This window comes from Phaethon aethereus (assembly GCF_964289735.1).
Source record: "Phaethon aethereus genome assembly, chromosome: 6".
Lineage (NCBI taxonomy): Eukaryota > Metazoa > Chordata > Aves > Phaethontiformes > Phaethontidae > Phaethon > Phaethon aethereus.
The window spans coordinates 31,142,486-31,161,532 of NC_138580.1; the positions used below are offsets into that span (position 1 = coordinate 31,142,486).

The window sequence follows — 19,047 nt, forward strand, 5'->3', positions numbered from 1 at the left end:
GGTTCTGGATCGCGGTGGTTCAGAGAAGCGCGCAGTCACCGCGGGACCCGCCGCCCGGTGAAGGGAGGAATGCGCTGTCTCCCCGGCCCTTGCCTAGCGAGAGGACGCGAGGAACGTTTCTGCGCGAGCTCTTCTTTCCGGGGGGAGCGCTGGGAGACGGACGTGGGTCACCGGCGCGCCCGCGGCCATGGAGCGGCGGGAGCAGCCAATGGTGCCGGTAGCGCGGCTGGCCGGCGTCACGCGGGAGCAGTTCCTGCGAGACATCTACCCCCGGGTACGGTTCTGCTTCTCTCGCCTCGGCCCCGGCCTCGCTCCGCAGCCGCGCGGGGGAGGGTGGGGTTCAACGGCCGCGGTGGACCCGGGGCAGCCGCCCGACCTGGCTTCGCGTACGCTGAGTGTTGGGGGGGGTCCCCGCTGGAGCGGGCTGGGCCTGCACAGGGAGACAAGGGATGGGAGAAGATTTCCTGTGACACCTCCTCAGCTGGCAGACGTGGCGCTGGCAACCGCAGGTGTTGGTTTTATATATTTCCTGAGAGGTGTCATGAGCCATTAAATAGAACGTGAGTTTAGGAGCAAGGAGCTTCTACACGCAAATCCCTTCTGAGCTGCTGGAAAGCTCTGACAGCTGACCTCTCTGTGAGTTAATTTTCTTTAACAGTGGCTAAAAAATCTTGTAACTGCTGTTTTTGTTGTTTTGTCATCGCTGCTTCCTTTTTTCTCCAAAGTCCTGATTCAAAGCAAAATTGTCTTTCTACCGATTTTTTGGTGCACACTGGATCAAACCTGTTTGTGGTTGTCAGCATCAAGGAGCCTTAATATAGGTGGAAAGAGCTTCTTTCATGAGAACATATAGCACCACCATAGCTCACAGGCTACGCCTTAACTTTATGGCTAAGCTCTGAATAGAATGTCTAAAGCTATTCCCTAGTCTGGCTACATTCCTTAATGGCCCCGGCACAAGGTGAGAGTTAAAATTGTCTTTGCCTCTTCATATCCCTCCGTACCCCGGTAGGAAAGATAGAGAAACAGTCCCACAATATACTGCATTTCGTTTCAACATTCAGCATTCTGATTCACTTTGTTCAGTTGTGACTTTGTGTAGCAGGTCCTGGTATTCAGCTGACTTGTTTGCATGTACTTAGTTTGAAAAACTAATTCTGATTTTTTCCACTGGATGCTACAATCGTTTAACCTTTGCATTTTTTTTATTCCTTAGAGAAAGCCAGTAGTGCTGAAAGGAATGGAACTGGGCACCTGCACAACCAAATGGACAGTAGATTACTTGAGCCAAGCTGAAGGATCTAAAGAAGTAAAGATTCATGTGTCTGTGGTGCCACAGATGGATTTCCTCAGTAAGAACTTTGTGTATAGGTACTTCATTCCAAGGCCTCTTGTATTTAAATCGATGTGCTTATAACTTTCAGATATACAGTGTATCTGTTTGAAGCTGAGGGTAAGACTGTGAAGATAAGTTTGTGAAAAATTTAAATTACATATCAAAGTGCTGTCCTTTGTTTCCCCCTCTTCATTCCACAAATATCTCAACACCCTGAATAAATACTACAGGGTAAAAGGGGCCAAACAGGGCCTTAAAAGTGATGGCATGAAGATGTGTTGTAAAGGTATTTCAACAGAGCAATCTTGTAGGAAATTTGAGCATGGCATTTGCTGGCATCAATAAAAAAAAATCAAACCAAAAAACCCTTGATACTAGGTGATGTGCTATTTTGTTCTAATAATATAATTATTTTCAGTGTTACTGAATAGTGCTAGTTTCTGACTCACCATGTGTCTGAACCTCTTAGAATGCTGGCATGTGGCAGGCATGCTATTCCACTCTAGAGGGATGTTACTAGTTAAGACTAAGCTCCTTTCAGAGTTAGCACATGCAGTTCTCAGAATGTTCAAATTACTGGATACCACACGTTTCACCAGCTCTTTAATCTTGATGTGGGTTACATAAACTTTTGATCTCCTCTGAAGTTCCTCTCATGTAGCTGCCAAAATATTTCTTTAGAGCTCATCTAATCTCAGTCATTGTGTTGCTCTTCAAGGATAAATGCCTTTATTTCAGTTGTCTTTTGTTTTCCCTAAGTGGGAACAAGATGTGTTCAGTCTGTAAAACTTTCAAGAAGGCTGAAGCATATGCTGTAAGTGTAAACAAGCTACAAGTCTCTGAGTGGAGCCTGTTGTTCAGGGGAAAAAACACTTTATAATCATGCCATACTCTGCTCACTGCATAATGAACTTTTGAATCTTTGAAATTAGGTTATACTTGAATGATGTTGCCTTATCTCCATATTTCTTCTGCCTGCTCTCTTTTGTTTCTTATTATAATCTCTCTTACTGTAAGTTCATACACAGCTGATCCAGCGTGCTAGTTTTAGCATGTTTGTAGACAGCCATATGGAAGTGCTCTGGATGGTGCTTCATTATAGCAGGCGTCAGGGCTTTCACCTACTTCACTTGAAATTCGGGAAGCTTTGACCCTTTCCACAGCAAGCCCCTCATTCTAATATGAAGGGAGAATAAGTAGAACAAAAAGAATAGGAACACTGAGGACTTAACGCACAGTTCCATGATTTTAAACTGATGCACGTGAGTAGTCCTGCAGTCCTGTTGTACGTTGCATGTTCCTACCCTGTCTTTGTGTTGGTTCTGGAACTCATTCAGCCACGTTGTGAAGTGCTGCAGAAATGTGAATGTTTTTCTGCTGTTTTAGCTTTGCTAGCAGGTTCACCATGAGGTCAGATGAGTGCCAGTGCTAGTGTAAGGGAGGAGATGGGATGATTAGGGTAGACAGCAAGGGCAGAGCTGTGGCAGCACCAGCATGCATCAGTTTAAGTTGTTGTGGAGCTGTGCTCTCAATTTTCTTCAGCAGAAAATGTAAATGGGTGTGATATAACAGTTCAGCTGAAGTCAGAGGGTTGGGTTTTGTTTGTTTTTCCATTGACTTCAGTGGTTGTTGCATTTGACTATTACAAACAAGCCTAAAATGTTTAAAGAAGTGGTCTAAGTACTGTTAGATGCAGGTCACATTCTGGTAGAAGGGATAACACGATCACGAAAAATTTTACTTGAGGATAGTTTCTTCTTGATCCTGGGTACTTGGGCTCCTCTGAAATTTGACGTTTACATGCAATATCTTCATTGTCCAGTGACACTTAATGTGAGATGGTGAGTTGAATGAACATAACATTGCATTCAAAACATAATATTCATAATAATGAATACATGTCCTATTACTACTTGTGCTTGGTTTGCCATTCAGCTATCAACTGATGCCAAAATCTGTAATCCTTATGAAAAGCTCATGTTATTTAAATAAATATGTAACACTCTTATTGACTTCAGAGGGACAAGATCTAATGCCTGAATTAATGAATTTAATAAATTTGAGGAACACTGTAAAGAAACACTTGAAAATACCAAGATTCCTGTGTTTTGCTTAGTTGAGGAAGCACATATTTAAAAAAAAAAAAAAACAGATAAACGAAATAAATTTTATAGATCTACAAATGAAGATAGGTATCTCTGTTCACGCACAAATTCATAGCAGAAAATGCATAAACATATGTATATCAACTGCAGTAGTTTTCTTGATGCTGAGCTTTTCTGCAAATTTATAAAAATGTACAGTAAACAAGCCTAAAAATGACACGCTGTTAGAAAAATAGTCTAAGCAAGTATTGTCAAGTGTTGGCCACAGTTTGAGTCTAATCTGACTGTGAAGAAATTTCCTGCTCTGTAACTCAAACTATTCAGACCTCTTAAGCTCAAGAGAGGATCTTATCAAAGTATATAAATAGCTGATGGAGGGAATAAAGCAGACAGAGCAGGATTTTTCTCAGTGGCTTACAGTGACAGGACAAGAAGCAATGGGCACAAGCTGAAATCCAGGAAATTCTATTAACCTTTTTAAACTGCAACACACCCCACCCCTCCAGTCCCCCACCTTTTACAGTGAGGATGGTCAAACAATGGAAAAGGCTGCCCAGAGGGGTTATGGAGTCTCCATCCCTGGAGATACGCAAAACCCAACTGGACACTGTCCTCGGGAATCTGCTGTAGCTGGCCCTGCTCTTGGCAAGGGGATTGGACTGGAGGATCTCCAGAGGTGCCTTCCAGCCTCAGTAATTACATGATCGTGTTTGTATCTACAGTGGGACAATTTACTAAAGCAAAGAGGTTTGCAAGTGTAGGATTTCTGTCTCTATAGAACTCTTCAAACATCCACTGCAAAAACTGATCAGTCACCATGTTAAAAAAAAAAGCAGCAGCATACTGCATCTTCAGTTATACTAGATGTGGTAAGAGAGCTTATGAATTTAAATCTGGCATTTAGACCATGTGTTGTTACTTTGATTCATGGTATAAATTTAAATATTTATATTTAATACAAAATTTAAATATTTATATATTTACATTTCAGAACTCTGCCTTTTGATGTATTTGTACGAAGAGCAGCTGAAGTCAAACACAAGGAGTACTTTCTTTCTGAGGTAATTTTCTTAGTGTCACAGTTTCTTCTGTCGGTTATTTTGCCAGTATATGGAGGTGAAAATGATGACTTGTAATTTAAAGTCTTACTCCAGTGAAGCACTTGATCTTAGACTTAACTGTTTTGTGTGGCTTGGAGCAAGGGAAAATGTGTGGGCAGAAGTAATTTTTCTCTGAAGTTGTTTTGTATGTGTACAGTGTGGTTAACTTCACTGGTGCTGTTTCTGTTAACAAAAACTGCTTACATGAGCAAAAATTCCAGCACAAAATTGAAAAATCAAACCTTGCTTTGGAATAATAACTGTATCATTTATGTGTTTTGCAAGAAAATGTCATGAAGATGTTTTAGTTTGATGACATCTGCTATGAAAATACAAATACAGATTTATTGTAACATAATTTGTGAGTAGCAAACGTGTGGCTATCTTTATGTATCAGTGTTCAAACTAGGGATTTTTCAGTTAACTGTGATTAGGAAGCAAACAGTTTTGAATGCAGACGTGCTTTTCACTTTTTATGCTGCATCGGATACTGTAAGTTTTGAAGCCAATTGAAATAGCTTCCTGCATCAGTCTTGTGAAGAACTTAAGTTATAACCTGCGTTTGCTTTGAGTCCATTCAGTCACAGCAATGCTGAAGCAGTTGACAAGTCTTCCCCCCTCTTCACTCTTCTACTATGTTAACGTATTTTTCCCATGTCTTGAGATGAACAGCAGGGAGCAGTAGAGTAAAGGCAGTATAACAAAGTAGCTGAATTTGTAAATGCCGTTTATTTGTACCATATTTTAATGAAGCCCTGCATTAGATTAATGAGAAAATACAGGCTCTTAGTTTGTGTTTGTAATTCTTATTAAAAAAAACCCAAAACAATTCTCTTTTTGTGTTCTTTTTAGGATGAAAAGTACTATTTGCGATCAGTGGGTGAAGATGCTAGGAAGGTGAGTTACTTGAGATTACAGTTTTAGTATTGTGAAGTTTAGGAGTATTTTAAAAAGCCTGATGTCATCCACTGGCTGTGCAGTACAGGTATACAACTTGTTTATGGTCACTTGGCCGGTGAATCTGACTGGATTTAGGTCAGAATATTTAAACCTAAGTGTCTAAAATAGTTGCTGTTATAGAAGAGCTTAGCTCATCACTGAAGAGTACATTTCTCACCTCCCATTCTTTAGCTTTTGGTGTAAACTAATATAAAAGGATTTCTGATGATCTCTTGCTTCTTCAGCATGATTTCTAGTAGTTGCAGTTCAAAGCAGCTCCCTGACTGTTCTTTTTAATATTGCTAACCAAGTCAAAGCTGAAAGAGTGACCTCCAAAAAACATTGGTATTTTCAGCTACTTGCCAGTGCTGAATTTCTAGTGCCGTGTTTCAGATGTTGGGAAATGATAGTGAAGTGCTCCCTTATTTTAGTGTGCATATATGGTTCTTTAAGAGTTATGTCCCTTTTGTTTCAGGATATTGCAGATATCAGAAAGCAGTTTCCTATTTTGGCAGAAGATGTTCAGATTCCAGAGTATTTTGAGAAGGAACAGTTTTTCTCTAGCGTCTTCCGCATCAGCTCAGCTGGATTACAGTTATGGACACATTATGATGTAGGTAATACATGTGTTCAGCATAAAATGTTGCAGATGGCATTACGAAGTTGAGATAATAAGGTGCAAATATCTGACAAAGATCTGTTAATGACAAACTTCACATATTTCAAAATAATGAAATGTATTGCATTCAGTGGTACAGTGAATTTTAAATAGAAGTATTTTGTGGGAATAATATCTTACCGGTTTTATGTCTTATTCCGTACTTGTAAGAGTAAATGATGTTTGGTTCCCCCCCCCCCTTTTTTTTTACTGTTTTAAGTTTCAGTTAAAAATCTGCAACATAGTAACCTTCAACATTTTAATCTTCAAGATTACCTTAATTTTTTTTATTCTAATGGCCAGATGGTTGGTAATTGTACAACAATTTGGGTGGTCTGTTGCTGCAATACAATAGATTCCAAATAAGATTGTCTTCTAAAATAACACAGTGTAATTCTGAATAAATTCATTTATAATAAAAATAGCTTTTTGCATTATAATTAGGAAAAAGAATCCTTTATCAATAGGAAGCCAGCAAAATGAGGTAGAGGTAACACTGAAAAAGAAAAGGGATCCCAAATATTTTTTGTATTATATTTTGCTGGTTTATATGTCTAAAGTATAGTATGTCTTTGAGTTTTAAGATGGAAGAACTTGATTCCTATGTAAGGAAAAACACAAAGTTGTTGGAAAGCTATATCGTGTTTCCAAATATACTATTTGTCAAGAATGTGCAGCTAAGGGGATAAAGTAACACACATTCTTGACTTTTTTAGATCAACTGTATGTGGAAGCTCTTTTAGCTAATTCTTAACATACGAAGGTTTTAATAATTCCCTCTTTTAAGCTGATGATATTTTAGACTAGTTGCGGGATATGTACTCATTCTTAACTCTTAGCTGACATCTCTCTTACTATGTTTATTCCAGGTAATGGATAACTTCTTAATCCAAGTAACAGGGAAAAAACGAGTTGTTTTATACAGTCCTCGAGATGCACCATATTTATATTTATCAGGTATGCATGTCACATATGTCTAGTTCAGAGTTTGGTGATCATAGTTGCCTTTCCAGCTCACAAGTGTTGCACTGTAGGAAAAAATCACTAATAGACAGCTTGATATAAAAGAAGTCATTTGGTCCCATAATTCTGATGTTGTTTGCTTTAGTCAAAGCTAATAATTTTAGTGGGGCAGGTTAGGAAATTTGCAAAGGAGCACAGCAGCTTTGCTGCGTTCTGTTTTCAGCACCTAACTGTGGAGGAGTACAGTGCTCTGTCTGTACTCAAAATGGCGTTTTAAATGTCAAGGAAAATGCCTTTTAGTGTTAATAATGTTGCAGTTATAGGAGAAATATAGACAACAGGAGAACATGTCCCTTTGGTAAATAAAGAGTACTATCAGGTTTGCCTGTTTTTTAGAAGAGTTACAGAACAATAAACCAGTACTAAAGTTGATTCAAGAACTGCCATTTCCAGCAATGTGATAATGCTTTGTTACTGTTTGGAAGAGTAGGAACATTTAGTCATTACCTCTGAAAACTTTCCTAGGTACTAAATCAGAGGTGCTGGATGTGGATAACCCAGACATAGAGAAATATCCCCTTTTTGTGAAAGCCACGCGCTATCAATGTTTTCTGGAAGCAGGAGATGTGTTATTTATTCCAGGTAAGTAACAAATAGTTCCTGACCATGTTCTGTTTTTAAATAGTTCTGTTTGTAATTTCTCATTTCTAGGGATGGTAAGAGGTTACACTAAAGCATTTCTGTGTTATAAGTAGCAGCATCTAAAGACATTGGCAAAACTTGTCTACTTCCAACTGTACTAATTAGCCTAATAAAAGATATTATTATATCTACCAACAAATCATGCCTTCCCATTTCTGTTCTTCTGTAGCTCTGGCACTTAAGAACTGTGAGGCACGTGATTTCATGAGAATTATGGATGGTAGAGTTATTGGAACTTCTGGAAATTTATAATCACCTTTGGGGAATGGAAAGACAAGTCCTAATAATTTTTCTGCACAAGCAGAAAATATAAAGCTGCTTCCTGGGCAGAGGTGACAATTCTGGTGATAAGAGCAAGGCCTTTGAATTACTCCTATTGAACTATTCCTACTTGTTATTAATTTTTTATTTTAACTTATCAGGAGCTTGTGGCAGATACTTATTCTGTTGCTTTTCATATTATCTGGGCAATACAAACAGGCCAGTAAACAAGAAGGCAGTAGGTTTTTAGGAAGATTTAAAATGGATTCTTAGCCTTGGACTAGTCACTTAATTTTGAACTTACCGTTTGTGTTTTTTCCTAATGAAACTTTCAGTTACAGTTAGTGAAAGGTATGTCACACTGTTGCTAATGTCAGCATACATAATTTCTGTTTTGTTCTGTGCAGTACAAATACTAGTTTGTCTTTGCCAGCAGGTGTGCTGGTCCAAACTTAAGACACACTCAGCACTCTTACAAGTGACTGGGGAGTATAGGGATTTTTGAGTCCAGAGAAAGGTGCTAGCTTTGTCAGCATTCTGGAATGCATATAACTGAAAAAGGAGATGTTCTTTGAGCAATGTGTGTCGTTATGGAGAAGGTACAAGCAGCCCCTCTTCCTAACCTGAAAGAAACTTCTTGTTCATTTCTCAGAATAAGCTTTTCTGTGTCTTCACATACAAGCAACTAAGCCGCAATAAGCACGGCATTCAGTCTTTTAGCTTAAAACTGAAATAGGGTAAATATACCATATTAAACTTATTTTAAAAATGTAGTCGAAGCAAAAATGTCTCTGCTTCTTTCCTGCAGCCATTATGATTCAATTGAAAAGCCTTGTGACTTTACCATGAAAAGATTAGCAACTTGCACGGGGGACCTGGCTGACACTGGTGGTTTACATTAACACTTGGACAATCTGTGCAAGGTTAGGGACTAAATCTATGAAAATACATGTCTGCATTCAGAGTAGAGACGAGTGAGGTGGACAGGGAATATGTCATTTTCATCCTACACATGCTTATCATTTGCTTACATTTGAGTATCTTTTTATACTTCAGCAATTGTTACTTTTGCGTGAAGTTATGGATCGATGCAAATGTCTTGAAGTTCTTCCATGTGGTACAATGTAATATATTCAGGGATGAATATCTATAAATAAAAAATACAACAGTTGAAGCTTTTCCTCAACTAGATTTAGTTTGGGCAATTCTGACACTTGTTATGAGTCTTGTGGAAGTTTCAGATAGTAATTTTAATTTTAGACATTCTTCTTTCTATAGCTTTGTGGTTCCACAATGTAATTTCTGAGGAATTTGGAGTGGCACTGAATGTCTTTTGGAAGCACCTTCCTCCTGAGTCCTATGATAAGAGTGACACTTATGGAAATAAAGATCCCACGGCAGCCTCTAGAGCTATACAGATCCTGGACAGGGCCTTGAAAACACTTGAAGAACTACCTGAGGAATATAGGGATTTTTATGCTCGGAGAATGGTATTACGCATCCAAGAAAAAGCGTATAGGAATGATTATGGATAAAATAACACATCATAATTCGTCAAGCTACTGTCAAAGCAGAGAATCGTATGTTAAGTCGAAACTGTCCATGCACATACACTTCCTGTAAGACTAATAAAAACTGTGTTGATAAACTTTGTTATATATGAATGTTTATCTGTAGATTTTTTTCCTTGTTTTTTTCTTTATGTGCAGTGAGTACACAATCTGCTTGATCTGGAGATGGTCTCTCTTCTACAACAAGGCATACATTTACAGCACCTACACTTACAACTCTACTTTTTTGGAGTGTTCTACTTAAATTTTTCTGAACAAAAGTTTTGGTATCTGGGCTGGGCTGACAGCATGTATGCTGAGAAATAACAGCACATCTTCCTGAATGCCACCTCATTTACTGAAGTAGGAAAACCATAGTGGTTTCTGAGGAGGTCCAAGAAAGCCATCAGTGGTAGTTCCAACAGTCAGGGTTTCTTTTTGAAAAATAGCCTGGTAGTAAGTGTGGGGAATTTCTGCTCCCCCTTGTGGTGAAACTGAGAGTGGGCATGGGGAAAAAGCAAAAGATAATCGTGCAAGGTTAAGCTTAGAATTGTGCAGCAGCTTGACTGCAAGGTAAATGATTTACCCCTTTCCTAGCTGAATAAGGTATTGTGCAGGAAACCTCATTTGTCGCTGCCCCAGTGCAGTCGGGCAGTATTGCTCTTTCTGCAGCTGTGAAACGCTTTCAACGAATGTGCCCACAAATCCATCCAGCTACAGTCCAAGAATCTGAAACAAAGGTCATAGTTTTGGAGTAGATGTAGAATCTATTGGCAGCAGTGTTTGAGATTCATTATGTTACCATATGAAAGGGGGTTGCATTGTACTGTTTGGGATGGAGCCTGTTGTAGAGGCATTGTAGATGGTTACTTTTCATCAGATTACAGTGCTTACAAAAGCCTTGTGAAGTAAAGATCTCACAGAAAAGATAGGTTGTCATTGTCCCTTCGAAATCCCTCTGATGTTATTATTTGTGCTATTTGGGGAATGCCACATTTATCTGACTTTGTCTGTTACTTCTAGCAGTGTTTTTTGAGAACTGTATTGTCAAAAGCTCTTAGATGAAATAGATATGTAGTGTTAATTAAGTGCTGGAAAAAACTTTCTCCAGAAGAGCAAGAGATTGCAACACCATGCAGATTATTCTTCTAAAGCTGTGCTTCTTGGCAGTTCAACACAGTGAAAGTAGTCTGCTACCATGTGAATGGGCACCCAGCCATCTTAATGAATAGGCATGAATGGAACCAGCCAAGCGATTCTGATGGGCATCATTGTACGTTCTGAGGGTAGAATTTAAATTCGGGATCACAAATAGCTCTCCCAAAATTTTTGTTCAAAAAATGAACAAGGATTGCTTGTGCATACTGCTGAGACAGGATCTCTCTGTCTGTTAGGCTGGGGAAGGCTCTTGGCTTTGCTGGACTGGTAATGTCGAGGGCCTCATCTGAATTACAGAGGTGTACAGAGCATATTCTTTGTGTGTTAGAACTAAATGGAGAGGCTCAGAGAGCCTGCAGGGCTAGACAAAGCTGTGTTCCAGCATTGTGCCTGCACAGCTATCACTTTTAACTCTACCGGCAGTTTCTCAATATGCTAGTACAGAGAAGTACTGTGCTGATCCCTCATTCTGCCATTTCTTGGTTCTCCATTCCCAAAAGGGATGTGCTAGGTTGGTCTTCTCAGGCCCCCTCAACACTCAACTATAAATAAGGAAAGCTTCATGGAGCAGCAGTCAGCGTATGAGTGATCTGCTTATGTCTCAGCTTGTGACAAGTGCCTGCTGTGCTCTGGAGGGAGGGTGGGAGCCATTTGGGGCTCTTGGGGAGAGGAGAAAGTAAAAGGATGAAAATCCTGTGGGTCAAATGCATTCACTGCTGTACCATCTAATGGTGATATTAAGATTTGCAATAATACTTGTTCCACAGTATGTATGTAAAAAGCATAAATAAGATCTGTCAAGCCACAAGTATTCAGAATGCCATTTTGAATATTTTTCAATCATCCTTTTTACTTTGTAAGGGAGGCTGTTAAACTATTAATCTGAACATCTTAGGCCAAATGAAGCACTTGCATCCCTCAATTGTAGTTATTAGTGCTGAGGTAGCCCAGCAGGAAAGCTGCAATAATTCACTTGTTTAGGCTAGCGTGAAGTTTGGACTGGAAAGTGTGTATCTAGCTGGGAAGAGAGGGTCATGCTGAATTAAATGTGAGTCAAGTGCTATAGCAAGTGCCCCTATTTCCTCTTCACACTATCAGCTTTAAAATGAATCCTTTATTTTTATATGGCAGCAAATGAGGTCCTCTCACCCGGATCAGCTGGTGGGTAACCCAGCCCTGCTCTTGCTTCTCTTCCAGTGTTCTGTGAGAAATCTCTGCAATGATAGTGGTTTGGGGTTTTTTCCCTCCCCCATGACCCCTTTGGTTTTCACTTCTCGAAGACTGTCAGCAAACCCCACCAAATGTGATGTAAGTGCATATTCAAGAAAGATCAACAAAAACTACTCTATGTAGATCAGTGGGAAGACCAGCACAGTTATTGTTCTGTCAGGGCCACCCTTTTTTCACTTTGAACCAGTTTTATCAATTTCTTATTTAATACCTTCTATAAAACAGTTGTCCTGAAATGCTACAAAAAAATAAACCAAGCAGTTTAAAAATGTATTTTCTTAACTTGAGCATAATGTGACTAGTGAAAAAAATCTTGAAGTTACTGTGTTAAAAAAAAAAAATTACTCAGTGCTTTCTAAACACTGTGCTAAATGGTGTGAAACAGGCAATAAAGTGGTGAATGAATGGTGAAAGCATTAAAGGAATAACTTCCAAGCTAACATAGTGAGGGAATACATGTAGCCACACTTAAAAATCCATTACTGCAATAACACTAAGAATTACAGCCACTGACATTTTGTGGAAGTTTATCCTTTAGAGACCTTAAGCAAAATGGGATCATGCCATAATAAAACAGATGAAGTTGTGGTAACAGGTATTAGAAAAATAAACACTGACCATCTTCAGCATTCAAAACAGCACTTCAAACAGTGTATTCAACAGAGGAGTTAGGTGATGCAGACTGCCCACGACTGAAAGATGAGTTAAGATACTTAAATATAGACAGTATCTGAAATCAGCAGTTTAAACCTGTCCTACCTCAAACTTGAATTATGCCAAAAATTTGGTGACTGAGGCTTTTAAAAAGTAAGTTCATTGCAGATCAACACCTGGAAAGAATTATTTGTTCTTGGTCATATGAAATGTAAAGGATGACAAATAATTTCAGAAGATAAATGTTTTATACATTGTTCTTAATGTGGTTGCTGTGGAAAGAATCAAATGAAAAACTGATGTCAAAATATTCTCTTGTCAAACTATTTAAACAGCTCATTAAAAATCTACCTATCATGTATGTGCTGAAGATTTGATGCACCTAACTTAAGAAAGCATTTCTCTCCAGCAGCTACGCAGGGCCTAGGTTCTTAATACAATTGTCATGTTAAATGTCTCATGTGAAAGGGTTTGACTTGATGATGAAGGATCAGAAGTATATTTGCAATCCTTTTTAATTATGCAGGATGAAAGTCTTTGCCCCATTCACACTGTTAGTCCCACAACAGGACTACTAACTTGGCTAAGATGAGGATGATTTAACCATAGTAGAGGTTATATTACATGCGGTGTGATCCCAATATGCATTACATCACAGCTTCAAAAAAATTCCTGTGCAGACTTGATTCTTTTTTTCCTCTGGCCAAAATGTATCTTCCAAAACCTAAGATATTTAGATGCTTCTATGCAGACAAAACAAATGTTGAACATATATGTTCTGAGACAGTAACCTTTACAAGGGGTTCTCTGTAAGTTAGTATCACTCAATAACCAAAGAGTCCAGTTAATAGAAGGACAGATGAAATTCTAGGTTGGTTTTTTTTTTTTGGACAGTTATTTTGCAGTAAAGTTGCATGTTAAGATTTCCTATTTTGGTTTGGGTCAGACTCTAGGACTGGGGATAGATTCTGATCTCTGTATGCGGTACTTCCTGAGAGCAATGATCTCTTTTAAGTGGCAATTCCTGAGAGCAACAGGAGCAGGTTACTTCCTTTCCAACTATTCAGATCTGTTCCTAGTCAACATTTTTAAAAGCAGATTGAAAACACTAAAAGAACTGCTCAACCATGTAAAATGCACAGCCCCACATACAATGCTATGTTCATACAAAAATGCTCAGAAGCTATCACAGATAATAATGCAGATTGCAGTAACAGACAATTTTTGCTGTGAAAACATTTATACTTCAGCTGTCAAGGAGAACATGCATTGCTTAAACTTCCATCACACAAACTCAATGTATTTCTAATGATGACAAATGGGAAAGAAGAGCTATGCAGATAGGCTGTAAGGTATGCAATAGCTTTATCTGACACCCAGGCTTAGGAGTATTGCTTAGAGGGTAAACTCTGGCGTGGGAGATGTGAAGAGCCTTGTTTTGCACTTCAGCGCTGGTTTGTCTCTTGACTGTTTTCTGTGTGTTGCAGCAGTGCTTTCTTCAGAAACAACTCAGCTCTGAAGTGCCAAGTTTAACAAAGGAAACTAACAATTGTGACTGAAAGCGCTCTCGGAAAGCTTACTAAAAGAAGAAAAAATTATTCTGAACATTGAAGTAATGTCATTCTGCTCCTTTTCAAGTACATGAGATGTGTATAGACATGAGGAAAAAAAGATAAGAATATATTTTTCTGTTTTGCTCTACCAGATGCTTTTCTGGCCATTTGCTTAAATAGAATCTGACACTTCTTGGGTCTCCTGGAAACATGTAAAGAAGCCCTAATAACAGAAAACAACAAAGCAGCCATCGCTACTTTATAACCCACACTACATTATATGCAAAATCTTATAATCGTAGAATCTTTGGGTTGGAAGGGACCTATAAAGGTAATCTAGTCCAAAATGACAGCCTTAATCAGTTTTCCATGATTTCCACAGTGATGTGGAACAGCTAATCCTGTGCAAGTATTTTTTGTCAGCAGGAGTGAATTATGCTGTTACTACCTATAGAATGAATTTAGTGAGGAAGCGTACGTCGGGCACTGGGGGAAGCAGTGCCTGTCTGCCACATAGGTATTACATGATTTCACGTTACTGGCTGAATGACTTCATGTTATTTTATTCGAGTTAAAAACAGTCACCTTTCATCTTAACAGAGTTAAGAGATCTATAAGACCAACAGAAAGCCAGACTTGCTTTTAGGGTCTCCATCAGCAATATTTATGTGTCTAAATTTTCATCAGGTTGCAAGCATCAAAAGTGAATTTTTTTTTCTTTAATCCACCATCCTTAAGAAAATGAAATGACATTTCAGTATAAGTTTAAAAAAATTGTAAAGTAACTCCAAAGGTGATTTGAAGAGACTGTCTCTTGTGGATTGCAGTCTGAGACATCTGCTTGGCTTTTGTATCGCAAAAAAAAAGAGACACCAGACACGCAATACATGTTTGTGCATTCTGCCTGGCAGTGATGTACCTAAAAATCTGGCTCACAACAGAGCACACACATTGCAAAATTTTTACGGTTCTTTAACTTCTCTCTTGTATAAACCGGTAAGACCCCATGTAATTTAAAGTAAACATTCAAGGTAAATGGATGGGTATACTTTAACCTCAATGCTTCAACTTTCAGTCTGTATGAGACAACAAATACTGTTTATTTGCAGAGATGAAACAACTGTTACCTTAGGAAAGACAGCATTGTAAGAAGCACCATAAGAGGAAAGAAAAAACAGGTGATGCTTGCTTTCTGCAAATAGCTCAAAAAGAACCTGTTGGGAAAGCTTGAGCACATGATCCTGCACAATCACTTTTATCTGTGAATATCCACAGTTGTAACATCCTAATTCCTGAACTGACTTAGCAGTCATATTTAAAATAATTTCTACGACTATTTAAGTACATAGCACTCCTGTTAGTTATCTCTAGCAGCAATAGCATTAAATTAGTAAGATAAAACAGCTCACCATAAAGAGCTTGTGCTAACATAAGGGAGGCAGCAAGATGTTAGCAATGGGAGGACAGGCAAGATTGCTCCTTTCAGCAACAAGACTTGGACTTTTAATCACCTTTCAAAATTAGGGGCCGATACTGATTTATGCAGCAGCATTTACAGAGATGCGATTAAATTAGTCCTAGATAGGAAGAAAGTTACTAAGTTTCTAGTATTTAAGATGCATACAAAATCAAATCATTTAAGTCATAGAGAATGTGGACAATTTCACAGAATCAAGCCTTGTTTTAAAGGAATTTAACAGGCACAGCTTAAAATATTTTAGCATTTCTCAAAATTCGGAAGATGTTCTCTGAAGAACATCTTGTCTATTGTACAAGAAACAAGTGTGTAGCATAAAGAATATCAGCTATTACATACTAGGTTGTACTAAGGACTGTAAAGTTGCTCACTCCATTTAAAAACAGAAATGTTTTGAACTAAACCACTGTAAACATGAGAATCACTTTTTAGGCATATACATCTAAACCTATTAAAAACTGCCTTTACAGTTAACATCAAAAACCAGGCATATACAAACCGACCCATTTCATCCTAACATAGATATGTTCACACCCTTGGGTACTTCATGCCAGCTTTCCCAGGTATGCATGATGCCAGCAAGCAGTTTTAGAATTACAGATGCTGACTACGCAAATACAAAGCCTCCTTGAAGAAATACTATCCAATATATGTTGTGTTTTTTTTTTTAAACTAGGTCTCCACAAACACCTGATAAAGCTTAATCCACAAAACTTAACCGCACTTTCCTTGTTTGATTGTTTTACATTCACATCAAAGTGGTTTCACCCATTAGAAATAGTTTATTTTCTACACTGTTTGCAAAATTTATTTTTAGCATGCATTGTATTGAATGACAGAGGCACATTCCAACAGAGTACTACAACTGTTTAGAGAATGAAAAACAACCAGTTAGTTTTCCCTCCACATGAGGTCTCCCAACAAGATTAGTTTTACAACAAAGTGCTTATTCTTCAAACTAATACAGCAACACTTGAGCCTATTTTATTTAACAGTTATTATGAGCAGCCTCCATCAAACAGGTTAATATTATTCTCATAGGACAGCCATCCAGAAATTTCTGAAGACAATGTCAATATTTTAATAGCTGTTTCTAAAAGCTTGCAATAACCTACCCCTGCTGTTTTAGCTGGCACAGAATTGTTTAGCAATTGGTCTGTGATCTGCACTGTTATTGGACAGGGCAAGTTTTAGCCAAATTAGCCTGATCAGTCTGAAACTGAGAGGGAGCAAGATCAGTGGTGTGTTTTGTTTTGTTTTAAATTTTGTAAGTGGATAATTAAAGATATTTCAAGCGATTTGTAGGCTTTCTATTAAAAACACTTTGTGAGGTGACCCATATTTTCTTTACAGAAAAAAGTCCTTGCATATGCTGCAAGTGTTATGAAAAAGATCAAAACCCAGAAACAGCCTTCCTGGGAACACATAAACAAGTTGCTATAAGCCGATTAAGAAAGTAATCAATAAACAGGGTTGAACAGAGTCTCCAAGAAAGAGTTTTAAAAAAAAAAAAAAAAGCAGATGGAACTAGATTTCAGGGTCTTTTATAAAATGTTGGAGCTGGTTTGCATGTTGCACTTTTCTCCATCAATTAAAATAGATTATTTCCCCTTTCATTAGTCTAATCGTTATTAGCGACAGAGGTCACTTTCACATTGTAAGGTGCACACTGTATGCATAATCCTTTCTACTACCCTTAATATTTTGAGTATTAAGAAAATGTTCTTAAGACTTCAACACACTTTTCTCATTTTTCAGTGATCACTAACATGTGCACAACCTGTGCAAGTTTTGAAAATGCTGTCTCCAGTGAGCCTTGTAAGTTGTAATGATGCCAAGAGAAGAAAGATGACCCAGGACCTTCCTTCCACAGTGTCATGGGAAGCAAGAAGCAAGGGGAAGATGTTGCTAAGCGATCAAATGTAGGAACAAAGTTGAATAAAATGCCTTTTTTGGGAACTGAGCCACATTCTGTAATCTTCACAGTGTTTTGCTAAGTTGCTTTTGTATTCCTATACTTCCAGGAAATCCAAAAGCATTTTAAGCTACTGCTACTTTGTTAATGGTTCCAGTTCTTTAAGAGGGATTCTAAGATTTTTTTGTAGATAAATGGTAAGTTACTTACAACAACAGAAACATTGCAATGATACCCTCATTTGTCCACCTCTCAGTAATTCTTTCTAAAGAACATCCAGTTTTGGGGCCTGAACTAGATTACGTCTTTTGTATCCAATTTGTCTGGCTTTGTATTTAATTAAAAGGGATTTTTTTCTGTATGAAAAAATTAGGCTCTGGAAATACATTTTTGGGTGGCTCTAGAAGCAACTACTGCAATACATTTTAAGGAGATAATAGTTCTAAAAACAAGCATTTTGAAACAGCTATAGACAACATAATCTAAAATTTTGTATGCAACTTGTAATATGTCAGGTACTTATGGCTCAATTTAGATCAACATCAATGCAGCAATTAGCAAGAAAAAACTCACCAGTCCAAGCTAGGGAGAAAGACACCTCTTAACTTGAAAACACATAGATATTACTGCTAGTCCTTACAGAAGTTAGTCGAAGCAATAGCAAGGTACATTGAAACAGCAATTAGCTATACCCTCATCAACATTCTTGGTCACTTAACATAGCTATGCCAAAATTTTCAAGCTCCCAGGTGAAATGGCTGTTCATTAACATACTACACAATGAATTAATGAAACTTTAAAGCAACAGAAAAGGCAAGGCGCACATAAAGAAGAAAACTGGATTGGCACTATTATTCCAAAGGTAAATATTTTTGACTGTTTCAATTAGGAGAAATGTTACAAAACTGTAAGATTTAATTAACTAATCAAAACAGCTTTCACCAAAATATAATACTAAAATTGTTCTAACAATCATCATTTTCCTTAAGCCAAAAAACTAATGTTAGATCTGGTATTGAAAAAGCCCGAAGCTTTTAGCCCTGGAAGCTACTAAACTGAAGTATCCAGACATTTGAAAGTATTGCGTACTTTAAATTCCCATTAAAGGCAGTAGATGATGTTAGATATCCAGGACTAAAAATTTTGCCAACATTTTGAAAATAAACATTCACATTTAACAACAACAAAAAAAAACATGTACAGGATAGTTCTTTACAACATTTTTTTTTCCCAGGAATCAAATGACAACATCTGATATAAGTATGGGGTCCCAATCCTCCTTTTTAGGCTACTGAAATTTATATGTAGTATCTATTGGCAACACAGGACAGTTCAACACAGTATTCTCTTCAGAAAGCATCCGCTCAAAGTTTTAAATCTAGATGACAACGTTTACAGTGTCAAAAGTGCTTTTGCAATGAATATACTATTCAGACACATACAGTC

General features: G+C 37.9%; 1 protein-coding gene across 1 annotated transcript; it reads left to right on the forward strand.

Moving 5' to 3' along the window:
- Window positions 1-187: 187 nt before the first annotated feature.
- On the forward strand, window positions 188-9,775 carry TYW5 (tRNA-yW synthesizing protein 5; the record flags this gene model as incomplete). Its single annotated transcript, XM_082001517.1, has 8 exons — window positions 188-274; window positions 1,217-1,371; window positions 4,433-4,502; window positions 5,394-5,438; window positions 5,956-6,093; window positions 7,008-7,095; window positions 7,627-7,743; window positions 9,343-9,775. The coding sequence occupies 8 exons, from the start codon at window positions 188-190 to the stop codon at window positions 9,597-9,599; spliced, it is 957 nt and encodes a 318-aa protein (XP_081857643.1). The 3' UTR covers window positions 9,600-9,775.
- Window positions 9,776-19,047: the final 9,272 nt, after the last annotated feature.